The sequence below is a fragment of the Vulpes vulpes genome, chromosome 3 (genome assembly GCF_048418805.1).
Source record: "Vulpes vulpes isolate BD-2025 chromosome 3, VulVul3, whole genome shotgun sequence".
NCBI classification, from domain to species: Eukaryota; Metazoa; Chordata; class Mammalia; order Carnivora; family Canidae; genus Vulpes; species Vulpes vulpes.
The window spans coordinates 19,616,944-19,639,411 of record NC_132782.1 but is presented as its reverse complement, the minus strand read 5'-3'; the positions used below and the strand labels follow the sequence as shown (position 1 = coordinate 19,639,411).

At 43.7% G+C, this 22,468-nt stretch overlaps 1 protein-coding gene across 9 annotated transcripts in view; it reads left to right on the top strand.

Moving 5' to 3' along the window:
- The window catches only part of CHN1 (chimerin 1), a 195,460-nt gene extending 176,252 nt beyond the window's left edge, over nucleotides 1-19,208 (top strand). For 7 of the 9 annotated variants that reach the window (XM_072751978.1, XM_072751977.1, XM_072751979.1 and 4 more), the window contains 5 exons: nucleotides 5,551-5,724; nucleotides 6,488-6,565; nucleotides 9,864-10,001; nucleotides 17,122-17,227; nucleotides 18,421-19,208. In XM_072751978.1, the coding sequence (XP_072608079.1) occupies nucleotides 5,551-5,724; nucleotides 6,488-6,565; nucleotides 9,864-10,001; nucleotides 17,122-17,227; nucleotides 18,421-18,592 (668 nt within the window). In that variant the 3' untranslated portion in view covers nucleotides 18,593-19,208. The remainder of the gene's footprint in view (nucleotides 1-5,550; nucleotides 5,725-6,487; nucleotides 6,566-9,863; nucleotides 10,002-17,121; nucleotides 17,228-18,420) is intronic. The other 2 variants (XM_025994000.2, XM_025994004.2) reach the window with 1 other exon arrangement.
- The last annotated feature ends 3,260 nt before the right edge of the window (nucleotides 19,209-22,468 follow it).

Here is a 22,468-nt window from a genome sequence, read left to right as displayed (position 1 = left end):
AAAAGATAGATGTTTGTGCTTTGTAGACATAAAATATATGTTTTGTAGAGAAATCGAGCCCCAGGAAATCTAAAATCTACGAGTTGCCTAAGTTAGTAGTCTAAGTAATAGAAACATTAATAAAGGACAGAATAAAATGCTATTTGGGTTTTTTCATTTTTCCTTTCATATGGTTTAGTCCATGCTTATTAACTTGAAGGATTAGGAGGGGAAAATGTGGTTTAATTATAGCATAAAAATAACCTACTAAACCAAGAAATGCAACAAATGAAATGACCTTTTATGGACTTTTGTTGTTTATACTGTTGAGCTTCCTTGGGAGAAATGGAACGATATAGGAGTTATATGGCTTTAATAAATAAGTATGAAAACCAAATAAAGTCTTAATGGCAAACTGAAATATTGATGTACTGCTAGTCCCTGCAGGAGCGATTTTCAGAGCAAGCTCAGAGCTGGTATATTGCACCGTGAACATAAGGGTATAAAGATGCTTTATTTTCATGACTTTGCCCTATCCTTTGGGCATCTGAAGGACTTCATATCCAATCCTGCCAAAAATTTGGCCTTTGAAATTTATTTCTAAAATTGAACAGAATATGTTGGTTGTTCCACAGTTTAATCTTACTCAAATGAAAGAAAGAATATCAACTTAGAAACGTTTCCCTCTTCCTTAATTCGTAAATCTGAGCTCAGTCATCACTTTACCCACTTTTCACAGAGTCACAAATAATCATAGGAACCTGCTGATGTTTAAGGTGGTAGATAACTCCAGTTATTCAAAGGAAAAAAGTTGGTATTAATATCAGGCCATTCGTGCCATTCACATGTTTTGATGTTGTGTCAAAATTTTACAGTTTCGCTTGCTGGTGAGTTTCCATTGGGAGTTTATACATAAGGAAAGATATGACAAAAACAAGACTATAATGGGTAGGTTTTATCACTGCTTTTTAAAGGATATCACTACTTTTTAAAAGTCTTGCCAATGATTTCACTCATATGTGGAATTTAAGAAATAAATGAAAAAAAAAAAGAAAGAAATGAGCAAAGGGAAAGGAGAGGCAAACCAAGAAACAGACTCTTAACTATAAAGAACATAGTGATGCTTACCAGAGGGGAGGTGGCAGAGGGGATGGGTAAAGTAGGTGATGGGGAGTGAGGGGGACGGGAGTGTTGTATGGAAGTGCTGAATCACTATATTGTACACCTGAAACTCGTATTATACTGTAAGTTAACTGTAATTAAAAACTTAAAAAAAATCAAAGTACACTGATATAAAAAAAATTCCTTGCCAAATCATATATATACAACAGTAAAATATAATAATGTCTTTTAAGCTCAAGTATATACAACTTGGGTACAATAAAAATTACTGAATAAGAGGTTGAAACTAGCAAATTCATCTTCAGGGCTAAAAACCATAACTCAGAGTGTGAGATGTACTGCTGGTAGCATGCCTCACTCAGGGGAAGAGCACAGGCTGGAAATCAGGGGGCCAAGGCTACATCTCAGTCCTACCACTTTCTGGCTGAGTAATCTGAACAAGTCATTTAGCCTCTTGGAGCTTTATTGCATTTGTAAGGTAAAGACCCTGGGCTAGGTGGTTACCAACAGCCCTTTCCAACTGGAGCTATCACTTCTCTATACACAAAGTATGAGGCACATCAACATTAATATTAAATTATAAAGCTTTGCTGACTTTTATACACTTAAAATACTATGTAAGGGTTCTTCTGGTTCTGGACGAGATGAATAAATAGATTTCATTTTGTTCCTCACAATAATAATAAAAAAAACTCCATACAAAATATTTAATTCAACTGTCAGAAAACTCTGAAAGTGGAGAAAGGCAGGCAGGCCAAACCAAGGAAGCCAGCAGCAAGTCGCCTGGTGGTTTGGGGTTGGTTTTTTCCCCCCTCCCATGAATCCCAGCCTGGGCAGTGGAGAAGCCCACAACCCATGAATGCCAACAGGCACAGACAAAAAATAACCCACGGCCTGTTCTTCCCAGCCAAAGCCCTGGAAAAAGGTAGCACAGCCAGCCAGACCTTCTCACCCTTCTTGCCATCCCGCAGGTGAACATCATGAACAAGCAGCAGTGCTGCTGCTGCCGTGGTCTGTGGGCAGAACCCTCTATCACCCCGCCCTGCAATCCCAAGGGTGTGCCTCTCCCCTGGGAATGAGTGGAGGCCTGTCATTCATCACTGCCTTGTAGGAAGAAAGCAATACCCCTCCTGGCTGAGCCTGTGGTGGCACCTAGACTTTCATCCCCACCATGTAGTAGGAGCAGCCCTGTCTTCATCCTGACCTGCAGTCATGAGGCAGCTGAGACCACGGTCAGAACTTGTCTTCCATGTGTACCCTAGAGTTCCATGTGGCACGGCATTCCTTCTCAACCAGGTCTCAGGGCAATGCCACCCTGGTTTCCGACTCCCCCCTGCAATAACTAAGAGGTGCCCCCCCTCCCGAATGTGGGGTACCATTCTGCCATTTAGGTAACATACAAGTAGGGTGGGCAAATTAGCACTGCAGTAGCATTACAAAGGCTTTGTAAATAAGTTGATACTTGAACCATGGCCTACAAATTGAGCCAGGACATGCATTCTAAATCCCAACAGGTTTAACTCTCTGCTAAAATGGTAATTTTCAATAGGAACCAGAGGCTTCTTATAACACTCATAATATCCAGGATTCAGTTCAAAACTAGACTTCATACTAAGAACCAGGAAAATTTCCACTCACGTGAGAAAAGACAAGCAACAGATGTCGATACTGAAATGACACAATTATCAGACACAGAAAGCGGCTACCATAATAATGCTCCAGCAAGCAATTAGAAACTCTTGAAACAATGAAAAATAGGAAATAGAAAATAAAGATAAGAGATAACTAAATGGAAATTTTAGAACTGAAAATTTTATTAATAAGCTCACCAGATTGATGGGCTCAGTAGCAGAATGGAGGTGACAGAGGAAGGAAGTGGTGAACCTAAAGATAGATCAGTAGAAATCCTCCAACTCAAACAAGAGAAAGAAAACAGTTTGAAAAGTGAACTGAGCCTCAGAGACCCGTAGCACAGAATAGCAAAGGATTTAACATTTACGTTGTTGGAGTCCCAGAAGAGGATGCGGGCTGAAAAAATATTTGAAAAATTAGTGACTGTGAAAACTCCCCAGATTTGGTAAAAGCAGAAGAATCAAGTACTGATTTGGAGACACTTTTAGGTAAATGAGATGTATTAGAACAGTAAATATGAGGAAGCAGCTGTAACCCCAGTCATCCAGGTCCTGCATTCACATGTGACAAACAGAACCGGCCCAGAATTCCACTTAGCTTCTGACCATAGCTGAGTAGGACAATACCATGTAACAAACCCTGGGATGCTACGTAGAACAGGCCTCTCAACTTCTTGATAATGACAATAACATAGTCCAGGTAAACACTTCTACTACACGTAAGAAATTGCATATATTAATATTGAAGCCTCACATGAACCTAATAATGGATAGACAATAGAGCTAATAATAAATATTATTCCTATTTTACATAACTGAAACACAGGAAAGGTAACTCGAAATTGCACAGCTAATGGATCATAGGGTAAAATCTAACTTATAAAAGTTATACAAAACATTAAAATGTTCAGGGGAAACAAAGTCTTCTAACTGGACATTTTGCCATTGATTTGCCTTATGATGGAATCCAAAATCTTACTGTATCTAATAGAGATACAAAGAGGAATTGGGGTTTTGGGTTAGGTTAGTCATTTGGACATTGTCTAACTATTACAGAATGTTGTTGGGTCATTTCCTCAGATAATATAGATCAAGCTCCATGCTCAGGAAGCCCATCTCCGTATTCAAAGAAGCAGCTATTATTCTTTCCTGATGAAAACATTTAGGTATTTGTTGGTACCGGCCCTGCCAAGCGAGTGCTGTTCTCTTACACGCACATGTGCAGAGACTGAGTGTCCCTCTACACCTAGCTTGTCTTTGCACATGGGAGGTGCTTGGCACTCAGGAATTCCTCCCTTTGAGTCACCACAGGCCTTATGTACTCATTGCAAGTTGGCAGTGTCTACATATTTAATGAAAGGATGATTCCATTTATAAATTTTGGCAAATGTTCCTTATCTCTGTATTATTACTTCCATCTATAACTAGATTGCACTATTACAATGATAATCACCAGCATTTGCTGGAAGAGCAAGCAAAACTAAAGTCTGCCCAGTGACCACAGGCAGTGGTCATGGCCTTGTAGGATTTTCAAATTGGCTTCATTAAGACCTGGATAGAATTGAATCAGATTTACAAGGGGTCAGCATCAAGTTCTTATGAAAAGCATCAAATATTTTTAAAAGCATAAAGATTATATTTATTTTAGTTAAATTACTCAGTGATGGTTTATCACTCTTCACTCTAATTGAGCTAAATAGTTGAATTCCTCTCTGTTTCTTCTAAAATTTTGTTGCTGGAAGTGCCTGGGTGGCTCAGTTGGTTGCACGTCTGCCTTCGGCTCAGATCATGATCCCAGGGTCCTGGGATCGAGCCCCACATCAGGCTCTCTGCTCAGTGGGGATCCTGTTTCTCCCCTGGCTTAAGCTCTCTCTGGCAAATAAATAAAGTATTAGAAAAAATAAAATTCCATTGTTGTCTTCTTGTTGGAAATCAAGTATCTCAAAATATTAACTAGAAGATGTTTGAGTTCTGGCATCTTAGAAGTTATAACTCAGTAAAATTACAAAGCAAAGGACAAGCTTCAGTAGAGGCAAGAAGGTATAGGTATGAAAACCATGGACCCTAGAATCATTCATTCGTAGGCTTGAATTTCAGCTCCACTACATACTACTACATGCATGACCTTGGGTATATTACCTAACACATGCTTGGTTTCATTGGATTTATAAAATGAGAAGGAAAATAGTACCTACTTCATAGAGTTTTGTGAGCCTAATGGAAATAATGTAAAGCACTTGAACTAGTGCTCAGCATCAGTAAGCTGGTGCTAATAGTAACAAATAATAACTATGGCTATTTTTAGCCACTAAATTTATTACATTATATCAAGGATTATGAATAGATACTTATGAGCAGCATGATTTTAAGAGGGTCCTAGGATGCTCTTACTTTTGGAGGTCTGATTCCTCTTCAAAGCAAATATATTAAAATGCAATTATATGTCCCACATCAAATACAATTTTTATGTAACTTTGTGGAAATGGATAATTTTAAGTTGCCTTATTGGCATAATATTACATTTTATAGATCTTTAACACATTAAGTTTGTTTTATTCAGGTTGGATCTCTCCTGAGATCATGTAACAAGTAAATGATGAAGGATGAGCTAGAGTGCTCATCTTCTGACTTAAAACCAAGATTTTTCCAAGAGAAAAGATGGGAGGAATGTTTTTCCACATTGCAGAAACTGCTGGAAGCTCATCCCCTTTTAAGCCTAATTCAAGCTGGATGGAGTGTCTTTTGCTAAAATAAACACTCCAGCATGCTCAAAATTCTGAAAACATTGATGAATTTTTCCTTTCTATATCTTTTTTAGATTGTGGTTTGAATGTTCATAAGCAGTGTTCCAAGATGGTCCCAAATGACTGTAAGCCAGACTTGAAACATGTCAAGAAGGTATACAGTTGTGACCTTACAACACTCGTGAAAGCCCATATCACTAAGCGACCAATGGTGGTGGACATGTGCATCAGGGAAATTGAATCTAGAGGTGAGGCCTTTCCAGTGTGGTTCAACAGTTGTAATGCACCGTGAATACAAGTCCTAACACCCTTCTGGGTGCCTCATGGCATAACCCAGTTGTCTACTCTAAGTTTAGGGGGGAGTGATTTCAGATGCCAAATGATCTGAAAGTCTGAAAGGAGTTAATTTAGCAAATAATGAACCAGCTTGATTTTAAAGGTACATTTTACTAGTTATAGGAAATATGCTTAAATATTTTTATGAATGACAATGCTTCTAGTCTATAAAGGTTGACACACAGAAAAAATGTAAAAAAAAAAAAAAAAAAGTAAAGAAAGAAAGAAAAAGAAAAAATGCTATGTCCAAGAAGCAAAGGTATAAATGCTCTATTAAAACTATCCTAGCCAAAAAACAGAGCTACATCCTAATTATTCTTTCCCATTTGGGAAACACTGATATGGGCCTATTAATGTGTATCTTAGTCTTTTGTTATATAAAAGAATTTATGATATAATTGGGGCGATTGATGAATTATTTCCCTTAAGACTCAATATATTTGATCTAATTAGACAAAGTGATGAGCCAAATTACAAATACTTAATTAACAGTAGGTCAGAGTTTAAAAACTGAGTGCAGTGGTTTTATTTTAGGAGAAAATGTGAAGAAGTTTCTAAACAAGTACATTTAATCATTCTTTCTCACACATTACTTCTCCAGCCTGAAGTATGGGAAGAAGTATGAAGAAAAGGCATAATTCCAAAGAAACTAATTAGTTCCCTTAATTTTTACAGGTCTTAATTCTGAAGGACTGTATCGAGTATCAGGATTTAGTGACTTAATTGAAGATGTCAAGATGGCTTTTGACAGAGGTATGTTCTTCAGCGTGTTCATCGACTTAGGGCGAGAGTGCTGTCTGCCAAGAAGGCACAATTCCTTATGTTATTCTTTGCATTATTTATCCAAGTCATTTATTATTATACCAAATAAAAAGTTAACTTATAATTTTACTTTTTTATTAGTATATTAAACCATTACATTTTGAGGTGAGAAAGAAAAATAAAATTTAACTATATAATCAGTATCTGAGCACACAAAGCTGGGCCATTTTCATAAAAGTATATGCAGAACAATTAAATTTACTAGAAATTATGGAGAAAATCAGGCAGGATGGTTGGGGGAATCTAAGTCATCACAGACCTCAGATTCCCAGGTTGGAGTTGGCCTCCCTAACTGCCTGTCATCCATGCATCCCTTCACCATGTTTGACTGAGTTAGAGACCCAGTGTAATGACTTAGGTTCCCCCACCACAGAAGCATTATTGATTTTAATAAATGTTACAAAGGAAAATATTAATAACTGTGGAAATTAACCTATTCCTTTGGGGTTTTGAGGGGGATGCTGGAGATCAGAAGAGACTTTTCCAGAGAAGAATAGAGGTTGGCCATATAATGGTTCAGTAGCAAAGAAAGGAGGTATGTAAAGACCCTGGCAAGAGAAGAGTCTGTGCAAAGGCCCTGAAGCTGTCTTTGTCAAGGCCCTGAAAAATGCTGTGGCTTAGAGAGTAAGAAGTGAAAGGAGAGTGGACTAAGATACAATGAATAGAATATCTTACTATAAAAAGAATTAGGGCAGCCCAGGTGGCTCAGCAGTTTAGTGCCACTTTCAGCCCAGGGCCTGATCCTGGAGACCCAGGATGGAGTTCCATGTCAGGCTTCCTGCATGGAGCCTGCATCTCCCTCTGCCCCTCTCCCTCTCTCTCTCATGAAAATAAATAAATAAGAAAAAGAAAGAAAAGAAAAGAAAGAGAGAGAGAGAGAGAGAGAGAGAGAGAGAGAGAAAGAAAGAGAAAGAAAGAGAAAGAAAGAAAGAAAGAAAAAGAAAGAAAGAAAGAAAGAAAGAAAGAAAGAAAGAAAGAAAGAAGAAAGAAAAAGGGAAAGGAAGGAAAGAAAGAAAGAAAAGAAAGAATTAGCTGAATGGTAGAAGGGTTCTCAGATTGACCTCCAAATTCGGTTTAACCTATCATGTAACTGAACTAGAAGATTGGGGACTCTATTGTCCAAACAGAAATTGGATGTGTGCCCTATAATGAGATAGAACATTTGAAATTTGGATTCTCATAAAAAAATAACTTCTAGTTGGTGGAAACAGGAACCATGTCTCAGGAGAGAATATACCCGTATTCTTTCTTCTTTCCTGAGTAAAAATTTTGATAGAGGTGATATCTGCCTTCATAATTCTTCTACTTTGCTTTTGTGCCCGCCCATCCCACATGGTCTTTGGGCCCCCACACCTACACATTTGCCTAAGGTCCTCCACTGAAGCCTTCTCCATTGCCTTTTCCTCTCAGAAAGTAGTCTATCCCAATGTGTATTGCCACTGCCTCTGATTTCAACCCTAGTGTGAAAGACATCAGTGATCTAATTCACACTTGAATGTGAACGTCTGATAGGCTGTGGTATTTTGCATTTAAAAGAGGCTTCTTAAAAAAAAAAAAAAAAAGAGGCTTCTTTAAAGAAAAACAGACTTCATTAGAGTAGTTTTAGGTTTACAGTTTTAGGTTAATGGTAGTATTAGCTTACAAAATTTCACCACAAGTACAGAGATTTCCCATATAACCTCTCCTCTCATGCCCCCCAACCCAGTTTCCCGTTATTATCATCTTGCATTAGTATAGAGTACATTTGTTACAACTGATGAACAGACACTGATACATGATGAATAACTAAAGTCAGCAGCTTACACTGAAGTTCACTTTTCATGTTGTGACAGTTCTGCGGGTTTGGCAAATGCACATGTCACACATCCACCGTTACAGTGGCACAAAGAACTTTGACCACCATAAAAATCTCCTCTGCATTACCTGTTCTTCCTTTCCTTTCTCCCCCTGAACCCCTGGCAACCACGGTTCTTTCTATTGACCTCCATAGTTTTACCTTTTCCAAAATGTCATATAGCTGGAATCAAGGAGTATGTAACTGTTTTTTGGACTAGTTTCCTTTACTCACTAGTATGCACTTAAAACTTTCCCATGCCTTTCATGGCTTGATAGCTCTTTTTTTGCTCTTGCTCAATAATATTCCTTTGTCTAGATATATCAGTTTATTCGCCTATTGAAGGACATCTGATTGCTTCCATTTTTTTTTTTTAGCAATCATGAATGAACATGGCTGTAAATATTTTGTGAGCACATTTTTGTGTGGACATAAGTAGTTTTCAGCTCTTCTGGGTAAATACCCAGGAGTGTGATTGCTGGATTATATGGTAAGAGTCTGTTTAGCTTTGTAAGAAACTGTCTATCCCCCAACGTGGCTGTACCATCTTGTGTTCCACCAGCAATAATTTACAGTTCCTCTAGCTCCTCATCCTGTCCAGCATTTGTCGTCAGGGTTCTGGATTTTAGCCACTCTAATATCTGTATAGGGAAGAGGCTGCTTTTTAAAATCAAGAGAAATTGTTCATAAGCCAAACGGAATAAAAGAAACCTAGCAATAATAAGATCAGTTCAGAGGAGGCATTAATTAAGTCTTTTGTAGATCAAAATCTCAGGTACTTTAACCAGTTACTAAATGCAGGGGAGTAAAGGAAGGCCCCACACCTCTAAAATACTCCTGTTTTATAACTTTTCTTTTTATTTCAACACTCTAAAGTCTTGTTCCATTTCACTCCTGCTTCTCACTCTCTGCCCACCCCCAGGGCACAGACAACATCCACACTTCACATTGGAGCCTGGGGGTGAGTCAGAGGTGGCCTCTTGTAAGTTAGGAGTGCCTTTCTTGTTATTTTTCACATTCTCTAGGTTTATTTTAAAAAGAAAGAAAAATAAAAATAAAAAAGAGAAAAAGCAATGCCACATTTACTCCCCTAGGAATTCTCAAATACTCCTGGAATCTATAAATATTGCCGTTGACCTCCGTCCTCTCATACTCCATCCCCCGCCTCCCTCCATTAAACCTGGGAAAAATAAGTAACCAGAATAGAAAATTAAAAAAAAAAAAAAAACAGATTTTGCTTTTCACAGAAAATTGATCATTTATATATATCCGCACACTGAATCTGATGTTAGAAACTGATGCATTGTTAATCTCTAAAGACTGTATAACAAAAATATATTAAAGAGGTACCCTGCGTCCAGATACTTACTCTTCTTTTTTTAACATCCTTCAAAGATGGCGAGAAAGCAGATATTTCCGTGAACATGTATGAAGATATCAACATTATCACCGGCGCGCTGAAACTGTACTTCAGGGATCTACCAATTCCACTCATCACGTATGACGCCTACCCCAAGTTTATAGAGTCCGCCAGTAAGTATGAGGGCAGCGACCCAAATCACCTGACAGCTGCCTCCTCATGCTGATCGCTACTCCTGTGTCCCTTGCCGAGTTTCTTGAATGCGTATTAGGTGTTTCCCCCCTCGCCTCTGTCCTCAGTTAATATGCTCATAAGAATTCTGAGCTCATCTCTAACATATGCTATTTAGGACTTCTTCCATCAGAAACTTCTTTGTCATGTGCTAATCCTCATTTTCCAAAGTAAGGTTTATACCAGGGCTCCTTAGATCCGGCCAACGCATCTACGAAATAAAAGTGAGCAACTAGAAAAAAGAAGATTGAAAAACAGGACCAAACTGTTTTGTTATTAGGTTCAGCTAAGCATAAAAGTTACTGTCAGCTCCCATAAAAGCTTCTAAATCCTTAACTTTCAATCTCTGTACTTATCCCATGACAGACCATTAACAAACAGTTTGGTAAACTGGCGCTGGTCCGTAGATCGTACTTTAAGGAGCACGGTTTTAGATCAAGAAGGGATTTTTTTAAGTTTTAGTTGAGATGCAAATGAGAAAAAGCAGAGGCTCCAATGCCAAATTTTATTTATGGCGTAAAGCTCATACCTGTAATTCACACTTCATTTTTTTTTTTTTAAAGAAGGGAATTTTTAACAGATTTTAAGTGTTGGCATTGCCATTTTTTAGAAAAGATAGGCTATTTCTGACATTTGCTTTTCTCTCTTAAAAACCATATGTTGTCTTGATCTTTAAATAATAACATCACTTTCTTAGTAACACTGATTTGCTTTTTGACTTGGAAATTTTGTGAAGTACAGACTTGCTTTGTTCTAATTTTTAGTTTCCCCTTCAGTGCTCTTGTTGAGAATTTCTGTGGTTAGTTCCCTGGAGCCCTCGTTTCTTGTGGGTCAGCCTAGCTCTCAGGTCGAGAACAGCCGGGAGAATCACACTGATTTGTACAAATTTCCATGTTAGGAGCCTGAACGACTCTAGATCTCGTCCACAGGAATTTAACTCCTCTCGTGTTGGGAGGGATTCAGTGCTGATCATGAAAATGGTCTGAGGGAACATGTGCGTTCTTGTTTCATGGTACAGATGTTTCCTCCCCAGAGAGATACGTCTGATCACCACAAACGTGGACAGCACCTGACACACTTGTATCACGAAGGGTGCCCGGTCGACAATGGCCCTGATCCCCAGGACAACACTGAGAGCTCAAGTGAACAATGTTCCTGTTCCTATGTCGCTCTTGAGTACAACTGAAGCTTGGCTTCTGTGCCTAAGCCAGGGGCACCCCATTAGCAGAGGACAAAGCCCATAATTCAAATCCAGGGCCTGAACTCTACACAACTGCCTTATCTTCGTAGAAAAATCTAAGCCTTCCGTATTGGGTTTCAAGGCCTCTTTCCCCACCGCCCTCCCAAGTTATTTCGCCTTGTTTCCCCACACCCACCTTGGTTTACCCTCTAGACCATCTGTCCGTGTTCTGGGGTTTCTATCTAAAACAGCCCTCCCTTTTGACATCAGCAAACCCCCTATTCTACCTCAAAGAGCTCTTCAAAGCACATCATGAGATAGAAACTTTCCTAAATCAAGGTAAATGCCCTCTTATAAATTCAACTCTTAGGATACATACAGTATCAATGTTTATTGTACGTGTTTGCTATTGATCTAATTGTTTAGGGAACATTGCATCCTTGTCCGTGTGGCTTCTAGTAGTAGAGTCTGCTTCATTCTTTGGACCCACAGATACAGCCTTTCTCTCATCTTTGTAGGCAGATAAAGGAGACAAGAGAAGTTTGGAGTCATAGAGCACATACTAGGTACCAGGAATCATGTCAGGCACTTTACAGCCACGATATCATTTTAGTTTAGTTTTATACCCAATGTGGGGCTCAAAGTCATGACCCTGAGATCAAGAGTTGCACGCTCTGGGATGCCTGGGTGGCTCAGCAGTTGGGCATCTGCCTTCAGCTCAGGGCGTGATCCTGAAGACCTGGGATCGAGTCCCGCATTGTACTCCCTACATGGAGCCTGCTTCTCCCTCTGCCTCTGTCTCTGCCCCTCTCTCTGTGTGTCTCTTGTGAATAAATAAGTCTTTAGAAAAAAAAAGTTGCACACTTTCTGAGTGAGTTAGCCAGGCACCTGCCAGGGTATCATTTTAGGAAGGACGTGTTATAGGGTATAAGTGAATTGTCCGAGGTCCGATCACTAGGAGTAGGTGGCCCTGTCATTCGGACCCACATCTGTCTGATGTCACAGCCCTCGCTCTCTCCACTCAGCCCACTGTCTGGCTTCCCCTGTGGAACAGGAACAGAAGATTACCCAGAGGAGGGAGGCAGGAGGGCAGGAACCCCTCCCAAATGATGGTCAGGGTTAGCTGGCCTTTACTTTCCTTTACTTTTTTAAGATTTTATTTACTTGAGAGAGAGAGAGATCACAAGCAAGGGGCAGAGGCAGAGTCTCCAGGGAGCAGGGAGCCCAATGCGGGACTCGATCCCAGGACCCCAGGATCATGACCTGAGCTGAAGGCAGATGCTTAGCCCCTGAGCCACACTGGCACCCTAGCGCTGGCCCTTCCTGACGCAGGCCCTCTTGAACCTTTTTATCACTCAGCCCCTAGGAAACATGGGCCCTGTCCTATAGGTCTCAGGTTTCTCTGGCATTTTTAGCATTTCTTGCCAACAAAAACTCGGGAGCTCACATTACAGCTCTCTCCGGCAGAGGCTGTCCGAGCTCTGCTGTTGCAGCCTCCCCCGGACAACCTGCAGCTGGAAGCTAGAGTGGCTGCAGGAAACAATAAAGGGACACAAGGGTGGTGGAGGCCAGGGTGCCCCATCTGAGAGCTTGAAGATCTTCAGGATCCCCTGGAACCAGCTGGAAGCCTCGCACTACCAAGCCCTTTTCCCCTCACTGCCTCTCCCCACCAGCTAAGACCTTGCTGCCCATCCAGAGGCCCGGGGACAGGTGCGCCTCACAGCCTGCTCAGGACGCCAGCGTTCAGGGACACTTCCTGGCCACGGCGGAAATGGCATCACGGGGACTCTGGCCAAGAACCTAAGAGCTCTGTTCCCAGAAGATCGTAGGAAATATGACTCAGTCAGTGTGTAACCTTGAGGGAGTCAGGTACTCTCAGAACTAAAACCCAGGGCTCTTTGTCCCACGCTACTTAAAACGTCCTGAAGGGAAACCTGGGGTGAGAAGTTGCAGAGTCCCCCTCAGCTCTGCCACTCACCCCGTCTGCTCGGCTGAGTCACCCTTCTTACCTTTGACCTCCCTAAAAGAACCAACGGGACTTGGGATCCCTGGGTGGCGCAGCGGTTCGGCGCGTGCCTTTGGCCCAGGGCGCGATCTTGGAGACCCGGGATCGAATCCCACATCGGGCTCCCGGTGCATGGAGCCTGCTTCTCCCTCTGCCTGTGTCTCTGCCTCTCTCTCTCTCTGTGACTATCATAAATAAATAATAATTTTAAGAAAAAAATTTAAAAAAAAAAAAGAACCAACGGGAAATACTTTAAAAAGAGCTTTTAACTAGATGTTGATGCAGTTTCTTATTTCCTGCCACGTTTCCAAATCCTTGCAGACCTTCCTCAGGTGCCACGTCGTCCTCTTCTCTGTTCCACTCAGCCCCTGAGCCACCTTTCTCCTCTGTGTTCCCGTCACTCCTCGCCTGGACCTCTTCCCTTCAGCCTGGTAGGCTGTATTCAGGTCTTGTCTTCCTGACGACACTGACCCGTTTGGAGCAGGGGTTCTCTCGCGCATGATTATTTTCCCATAGCACCTGTGACAGTCACTCGTTCACGTAATAGGTGCTAAGTATGTGTTGGATGTAAACATAACTTTACATTGAGAACCCCAGAACCTTCGAGTTTTTAGATATTCTAAAGGGCCATGTTAACAAGACTCCCTTGTGTATCACATTCTTTCTAAAATACCTGGTAACTGTAAGATCACTGCTTCTCTCGGCATGTGGCTGCTGGCGGACAGATGTGACAGTCGTAAAGCCCGACGTGTGCACAACAGAAATCCGCCCACTCTCAACTCCCTCCTGTTGGCAGTGGTCCTAATATCGCCCTCATCCACTCGCAGGCCTTTCACATATTTGAAACGACTAATGCTGGTTGTTATCTCTAAATACATTCCATTTTGTCTTTGTCTTAAGTTATGCTGTGGTCTTCTCGGGGCAAAGGATTTGTGTCCTCTGAAAAAAAGTTATTGGTACTACTACTTTAAGTAGGGGGAAAAGAAAGAAAAAGAAAATTCCAGGGAAGAACCTCTGTCAATTTGATGTCAGCATATTCAAATGCAGTTTATCATATGTCCCCAAATTTATATCTCCAGTCTGGACCTCTCCCTGGGCAGCAGATTAATCATTTGGATGTCTGAAGGATATCTCCAACAGAACCCTGAGCTTCCCCACAAAACCTCTCCCCCCCATAATCTTAACGGAGACTCCATCCTCCCAGGTGCCTAAGCCCAAAACTTAGCTCAGTCTTGATTCTTCTCCTTCTCATACAACCCTCACCTGGAAATCCCACGGACGTTCCCTTTAAAATATACCCAGAACCCAGCAACTTATCACCTTCACTGTCACCACCTGGTCTAAGCTAGAGTCATTCCTCACCTGGAATTTTTTTTTTTTTTTTTTTTTTTTTAAACTTCAGAGCAAGAGAGCGTGCGTAAGCGTGGAGGGCAGGGCAGAAGGAGAGGGGAGGCTCTCAGGGAGACTCCCGCTGCACACAGAGCCATCTCGGGGCTCAGTCCCACGACCCTGAGACCAGGACCTGAGCCAAGACCAAGAGTCAGACGGTTAACCAGCTGAGACCCCCTGTCGCCCCCCCACCTAGATTTTTGTAATAGTTACTAGAATGGTCTCTTCTTACTCTGGCCTTTCCGTGGCCCGTTTCCCACACGCAGACAGTGGAGGTCTGTCCCAGCCGTTTGCACTTCTCCTGGTAAATGCTGGGCCCCAGGACAGCCTCCAGCACCTGACACGACAGTGTCCTGTTACCTTACCGACCGCACTCCCCTCCACTCCCTCTTGCTCATCCAGCGCGCTCCCAGGTGGCTTTCCGCCCCTGCCCTCACCCTCGGACCTGCTCGGCTGCTCCCCTGCCCAGGCCCCCAGGTCTCTGCGTGCTTCCTTCCCCCAAGGCCATGCCGCCAGGTCTTCACTCAAGACCTTCTCTCCCACGGAGGTCCCTCCGACCACCCCATTTAAAATAGAACCCCCCCACACTCGCAGTGTTCCTCACCCGTGAGGAACGTTCCTCACCTGTTTTTCCCCGTAGCGCTGGCCTCAGTCTAATCTAGCATAACCTGGAAGCTACGTGCTCTTTGGTTATCATCAGTCACCACCACCTCCCCCCCCACCCCACCCCCCGCCAGAGAGAAAATAAGCTGCGGGGAGGGAATTTTGTTTATCTGCTAGCCCACCAACACTGTTCTCCTTAATTTCACACCATCTCAAGATTCTCCTTGCAAAAGATTATAAATGCGAAAATTAAAAGGAAATTAGGTTACTCTTTTTTCATTTTCCAAAACAGTATAGTGTCAAAATAATTAGTCCTACAGTAAAAACTAGAAGCAAATACTAAGTAATCTTTTTCTGTAGTAAATGGAATTTTCTTAATTCCAGAAGTTAAATGATTGAATTTCAGCATCCGAGATGGTATTGCTGTTATGAATTGACGTTCTTTAAAGACCTGAAGCTTCAAAGACCATGCCTCAGTTATCGTGGCAAATAACACTTTATTACTGAGAGACGAACTGGGAACCCTGGGTAGACTTTGGGCAGAAATTCTAAAATGGCCAAACTTTCTTTGAATTAAAAAGCTTCACTCTACATTCTGACATTTATCACATCTGCGCTGCCAGTGCCTTGAACTTTTCACGTTCGTTTTTATAGCTGTTGTAACCGGACTCCAGTGCACTGCCGTTGAGTCGGTTTGTCTTAGACGTTAGAAAACTCGGATTCTTAGTCTGTGTTGAACGCTGCCTTGTGCTCAGCTGTGGCCTTCCGGGTCTCAGGCTGCCATCCTAATTACGACTCAGCACTTCGGGGTCCTCTGCAGTTGCCCTGCAGGCTAACGTTAAAGGCACCCCATCTTCCTGCATGGGAGTAGAAGCAGGAACGTGCTAGGGTGCTGTTTTTGAGAGCACAGACGTCCAAAGATGTCTGTTGTTTCTGATTATGGAAATAATGGAACTAAATGTAATCTGTGACCTCAAGAGCGTGCTGGGTTTTTGGCCAACACAGCAGAACTAAAATGAAGATGATTCCCTTTGAAGTTTACACCTTTGGAAGAGCCACAGTTATTTCAGGGATCCTGCTGTCACTCCAAACATTTAGAATCGCCTTCAGAGCGTCATTGCGTTCTCCAGAATGTCCTAAGTAGTAGAATATTTTTGTGCTGTGAGGGTAGATTTGACTTTTTTATATAACAAAAAAGAATTTTTTTTTTCAAAAAAGGAAATTAAAATGAAGGAAGTAATGGGGCACCTGGGTGGCTCAGCGCTTGACGTCTGCCTTCAGCTCAGGGCATGATCCCGGGATCCTGGGATCAAGTTCCCCATCGGGCTCCCTGCACGGAGCCTGCTTCTCCCTCTGCCTGGGTCTCTGCCTCTCTCTCTCTGTATCTTAAAAAAAATAAAGTAGTAAATATTGGATGATACCTTTCTTAGCTTAAAAAAGAAAATAGCATGAATATCAATTAAGACTTTGGCAGGGGTTACCAGGGGCATAGCTTGTGTGTGGTCGCTGGGCTGTGGTGGAATATTCTGAACAAATTAATATCCCTTAGGTGTGTCTGTAATGTTGTAAGGTGACCTCATTGAACGTCCCAGTGTCATCTGCGCGTGCCTGTCTGATTTCTCTGTGGCAGCATCCCACCCGGCCAGTGGCAGGTCCCACGTCGCCGGCCTCGGAGGCACTCACTCGAGTGGACAAGTGGGCGCTGCCCCCAGAAGTCCTCTGAAGGCTGCGGCCTCGGAAGCGTGACCCTCGGTCCTTCAGAGGATTTCCGAGGAGGCCGCGGGCAAGGCCCCGCCGAGGGTCTCCTGAGGCCGCGGACAGACGGGAACTGGGGAGCCGGGCGGAGGGTTAAGGGTCTCCCCCGGGGTTCACCTTGCTGTTTTAGAAATTCTGGATCCTGATGAGCAGTTGGAAACCCTTCACGAGGCACTGAAGCTGCTGCCCCCCGCTCACTGCGAGACGCTGCGGTACCTCATGGCGCACCTCAAGAGGCAAGTCACCGGCCCCGGCTGACGCTGGCTCGGAGCCGTGTTAAGAACCAAACGAGACCAACAGGTGAAAGGGCGGGCAGGTCTGGAGTGAATAGACGGAGGCCCAGGTGAGGAGCGGCCTCAGGCCGGCCGCCTGCTGCCGAGGCCCCGGCGGCGCCCGCCCGGCTGCTGCTGGTTCTGGGGCGGGGGGACCCCGGGGGCACGGGGGGCACAGCCGCTCCGGGCTGCCCTTCCTCGCTCCAGAGCGGGGCTCCACACGTGGTGACGGGACTTCAGGTTCTCGCACGGACGTCGCCAGCGCTGAAAGCTGCTATTAAAAGAAAAAAATGGAGCAAAATAAAGGGCAAAGGGAGGAATAGAAAATAAAATACTTGGGCTCCCTCTGGTTTAAGGGCCTAATGGGGGATGCTGGTCGGCGTCGGCCCCCCGCCCGGCCACGCCTGCTCCCTCTACCGTCCAGGCGACTGAAATTACGTGACCGAGTTTTAGCGGTTTTCGAGTTTCAAAATATAAAGCGAATGAGAATCAAAAAAGCCCTTGCCAGCCGTTCCGTATGCCCCTCGGCAGGAGTTACTCAGAAATGACTATTTAACGGAGGCGCCTCTACCATTCCCGCGCCCTCCCTCCTTTCAAAGCTTGTGATTAACATGCTCGCACCCGGCCCCGCGCCCCCCACCCCCCCATTCTCAAACTGTTCAGCTCCCAGAGAGCCAGGGAGCAGGACGCCGGTGTGGCAGGAGGCTGATGGGATAAGCAGCCCACGCAGCCCCTTGTCCACTATGTGCACAGGCCCACGCAGCCCGCCGGGGAGCTCGGCCTTCAGCCTCAGTGGTCACCAGAAGTTCGACGTATTAATACAATTTACTTTAAAGCTAAGAGGGGGGGGCAGCCCCTGTGGCCCAGCGGTTTAGCGCCACCTTCGGCCCAGGGTGTGATCCTGGGGTCCCGGGATCGAGTCCCACGTCGGGCTCCCTGCGTGGAGCCTGCTCCTCCCTCTGCCTGGGTCTCTGCCTCTCTCTCTGGGTCTCATGAATAAATAAAATCTTTTAAAAAAAATGCTAAGAGGGGGACGGAGAAGTCACTCAGGCGGGGGTTGCCGAGTGGACAGGAACCTTGATCGGGAACCTGGCCCTGCTTTCGTGCAGAACCCCGGGGCTCACACGGAGGCGTGCTCCTTTGCTTCTGTTTTTCAGAGTGACCCTCCACGAGAAGGAGAACCTTATGAACGCAGAGAACCTCGGCATCGTGTTCGGCCCGACCCTTATGAGATCTCCAGAGCTGGACGCGATGGCCGCGTTGAACGATATACGATACCAGAGACTGGTGGTGGAGCTGCTTATCAAAAATGAAGACATTTTATTTTAAATTTTAGTTTGCCGGAAAAAAAAATGTTTTACAGATGAAGGAATGTTTTATAGTAATTTAATTGGCTCTTATAGCTGAATTCTTTCTTGGTTAGAAGTGTGGGCAGATAGCCAGATTAAAATGAAGGAACTTTCCATTGTCTTAGTAGCACCGCTCAGCTGTCCTTGTAAAACAGTGAACACACGCTCTCCAGTTCTAGTAACCCTGGGTGTTTATCATGGTAAGAGAAACTCAAGCTATTGCATGATTAGCCTCCTCTTTGGCAAGGGAACCCCACACAAAGGAGACAACAAGCCTGCACCGCCTCTTTTTCCCGGGTAGTCTGTGGTTGTAATTCAGCATGTTTCACAGAGTAAATCTGTCGTGACTTCGCTTTTGGGTTCTGTGTCATTGGTTTCTGACGCTTCTATAAACATGCACACAAGTGGATGAAACGGCACCTCTGGCTGCTGCATTGCCATAGACTATAACATATGCCTACTTTTCTCAAATGCTTTATTTCTAGTTTCTCTTAGTTCTGCTCTAACCTAGTCCTTTCTTTCCAGCAAAAGCAAAATGTGTTTTCAGATTTGTTACTTTAGTAAATTATCCACCAATAAAAAAGTACAATGCGGAACGTTTTCTGTTATTATTGGTTTTTAGTTGCAGTTTTGTGTTTTTATCTGGCATGCATATGTTAATGTATTAACTTTGGCTTTTAGAAACCAAATATATTGACAGCTTTCTTTTCCCCCTCATGATTGAGAATAGTTAGGAAAATGTGTTTTGCCATTTATTTAATACTAAAGTTTTGTGTTAAGCCCCTAAAATAATTTAAAACTGCTTAGAATTAAAATATCCATTCATTGGATTTTTCTTCTTGCGTACTCTAGGAGAAAGGTAGACCATTTTCTCAACTTTTGGTGGGGGGCTGGGGGGCAGGCGGACAAGAGTTCCTTCTCAAGCATTCTGAAGAAGACAGCTATAAAGAGACTTCTTAAACGTTTGATTGGCTGGAAATGCTGACTGTCTGCCAGGAGATGGGTCAGTTTGCCTGTACATCTAGATGCCAGGAAACCTGCAGTGGGTCTGATTTGTGCTATCACTAGCCCCCCCATGTGCCTTTGCACTAATGACCTTGAGGGTCAAATGAGCATCCTTCCAGAACTAAAGCTCTATCCTGCTTTAAAATGTAAAAAAAAAAGGGGGGGGGCGCGGGGAACGCCTGGGTGGCTCAGCAATTGAACCTTTGGCTCAGGGCATGATCCTGGGGTCCCAGGTTCAAGTCCCGTGTTGGGCTCCCTGCATGGAGTCTGCTTCTCCCTCTGTCTGTGTGTCTGCCTCTCTCTCTCTCTCTGTGTCTCTCATGAATGAATACATAAAATATTTTTTTAAAAATAAGATAAAAAATAAAAAGTAAAAAAAAAAAAACACACAAAAAAAGACATTTTTGCATTTTTGCCACATCACTCCCTGATAGTATGAAGACTATCTCAGAGGGAATGGTAACTGACAGAAATGAGGAGCTGTTCCTATGTTTGCCCCTGGGCTAGAGTAGGAAGTTGGTAGTCTAAGTACTAATGTATGTGTTCGAAACCTCACAGCTGCCTTCTCAGCCACAGTCGCTCATGGAAAATGTCATCACCCTGAACATCGGATACACAGATTAAGAGGGAACGGAGATTTGTTTTGAATAACATAGAAACTGCCTTTAAAATGGAGGCCACGAAAAGGCCCTATACGCTTAAGTCAATGCTCTTGACTCATGAATTACGTTTGCCAGAGAAATCTGATCACAGAAATTTGTCCCGGGTTAGGTAAGGCTATAGAACTGCTACATGTTCATGGCTAATGGTCATTTTATACAAAGTCTTTTTAAAGGAGAAATTCAGTTGTCAAGAAATATGCTTTATTAGAATATAATCATCCTTTTCCTACAAGGAACAGATATGGTTGACTTTTAAGTAGCTACTTTTTTTTTTTTTAGCTACTTTTTTTTTTTTTTAAGAGCAAATTTATTGTTCTGATTTACTGAAACTTAAAATATTCCATAAAATTACTCAGGAAAATCCAGGTAGCAGAAATATGTCCACTGTGCCTTCCATCAAGAGGTCTCAAGTTATAAAAGGCCACAGAGTTCGGCAGCCCGGGTGCCCTAGCGGTTTGGTGCCTGCCTTCAGCCCAGGGCGTGATGCTGGGGACCCGGGATCGAGTCCCACGTCGGGCTCGCTGTGTGGAGCTTGCTTCTCCCTCTGCCTGTGTCTTTACCCTCCCCCCCCCCTCTCTCTCTCTCTCATGAATAAATAAATAAAATCTTAAAAAATAGCAGAATTGTATGTATATAATTTGTGGTATATAAGTTATATGATTACAAGTTATAAAATTACATAACCTATTATAAATACACACACTCTCTGCTACTGAAGTCACGTCTGTCTGCCACAAGCGCAGGAGCTAGCGCTGAGGTAACCTGAGCCTTCCCGCAGCAGGACTGCGGAGGTGATCAGGGTTAGGTGGCACCATTCCCGTGAGATTCCACATCACCTGGCGAATCGGTCCCGTCTCGGTGTTAGACCGAAGCCGCCTATCAGGCCTGCACCCGAAGGGAGCATCTGGGGTGCGCGTGCAGGGGACGGGCCGTGCCCAGGAGCCGAGCAGCCACTTCCTAGATGGAGAGGTCAGCCGGGAGCAGGAGCCGTGCCCGGCCACAGCAGATAGTAGGCGGGTGCGCAGGTGGACCTCCAAGTCCCCAGACAAGGTCATGGTTTACCAGGCCCGTGAACAAGCACATAGCTGGCTACGTTTTTATTTTTTATTTTTTTAAAGATTTTTTATTTATCTATTCATGAGAGAGAGAGAGGCAGAGACCCAGGCAGAGGGAGAAGCAGGCTCCCTGCAGGGAGCCCGATGCAGGACTCGATCCTGGGACTCCAGGATCAGGCCCTGGAAGGAAGGCGGCGCCAAACCACGGGGCTGCCCTGGGTAGGGTTTTAAAGACGCGGATGCGCAGCTCATCCTCTCAGGACGTGCAGATTCCACCTACAGCTCCGGCTCCGTCCTCCCTGAGCATCCGGGGACCGCTGGGTGACACTCCTTGAAATGAAGAAATAATCCCCCGTTGGCTCAGGAGGCTCGTAATAATCACCAGGAGCTTTAACCCGTAGCTTTCTGTGACGAATGGGAGATTCCTTAAATCATGACCTTCTACGATGCACCAGTTCCTGTTGCTCCCCCCGCAGGAGTGAGGCAGCGGCCAGTAAGTGGCCCGCAGATTGGGCAGCACTGGACATTCTCTGCCCTGAGTGTCCGGTCCGTTTCTTCTCCGTTTTCTCTATACAGGTTTAAAGAAATTATTGAGAACTCAATCTCCCTTCTCTACGTTTTCTGTTAGTTTTTAATGCCGGTTAGTCATACCAGCTAGCCAGGGGAAGGGATTCTTCACCGAATTGAGATTTAAAATGTTTGTAAGTGGAAGAACGGATGTTTATCAAAATGTTTCTGGTTACTTGATGAGCTCAAATGGAATGCCTCTGACTAAATTAGGCTCAGGGATCCAACGCTATTCATTTTCAACAAAATATTTTAGAGTTTATAGCCCCAACGCTCACTAGGTATTATTGGTAACTCCACTTAAAGAGCAAAAAGGAGGGTTTTTGTTTTTTTAATGCACATTGGACGAACAGGATACCCAAAACTCTTGTCCCAGTTGGAGGTTTTACTCGTCGGGAGGAGAACTTCTTATAGAACTCTCTTGGCCTCTTTACGACCTGACCTGATTTGCCTCTGTGCGGTACTCACACTGGTCTATTAGTGTTAAGTGAGCAGCACTTCCTTTTAGGAGCTGAAGTAGTAGTGATCTTCATATACATCATTACCCCACATCACACCCCCACTGAA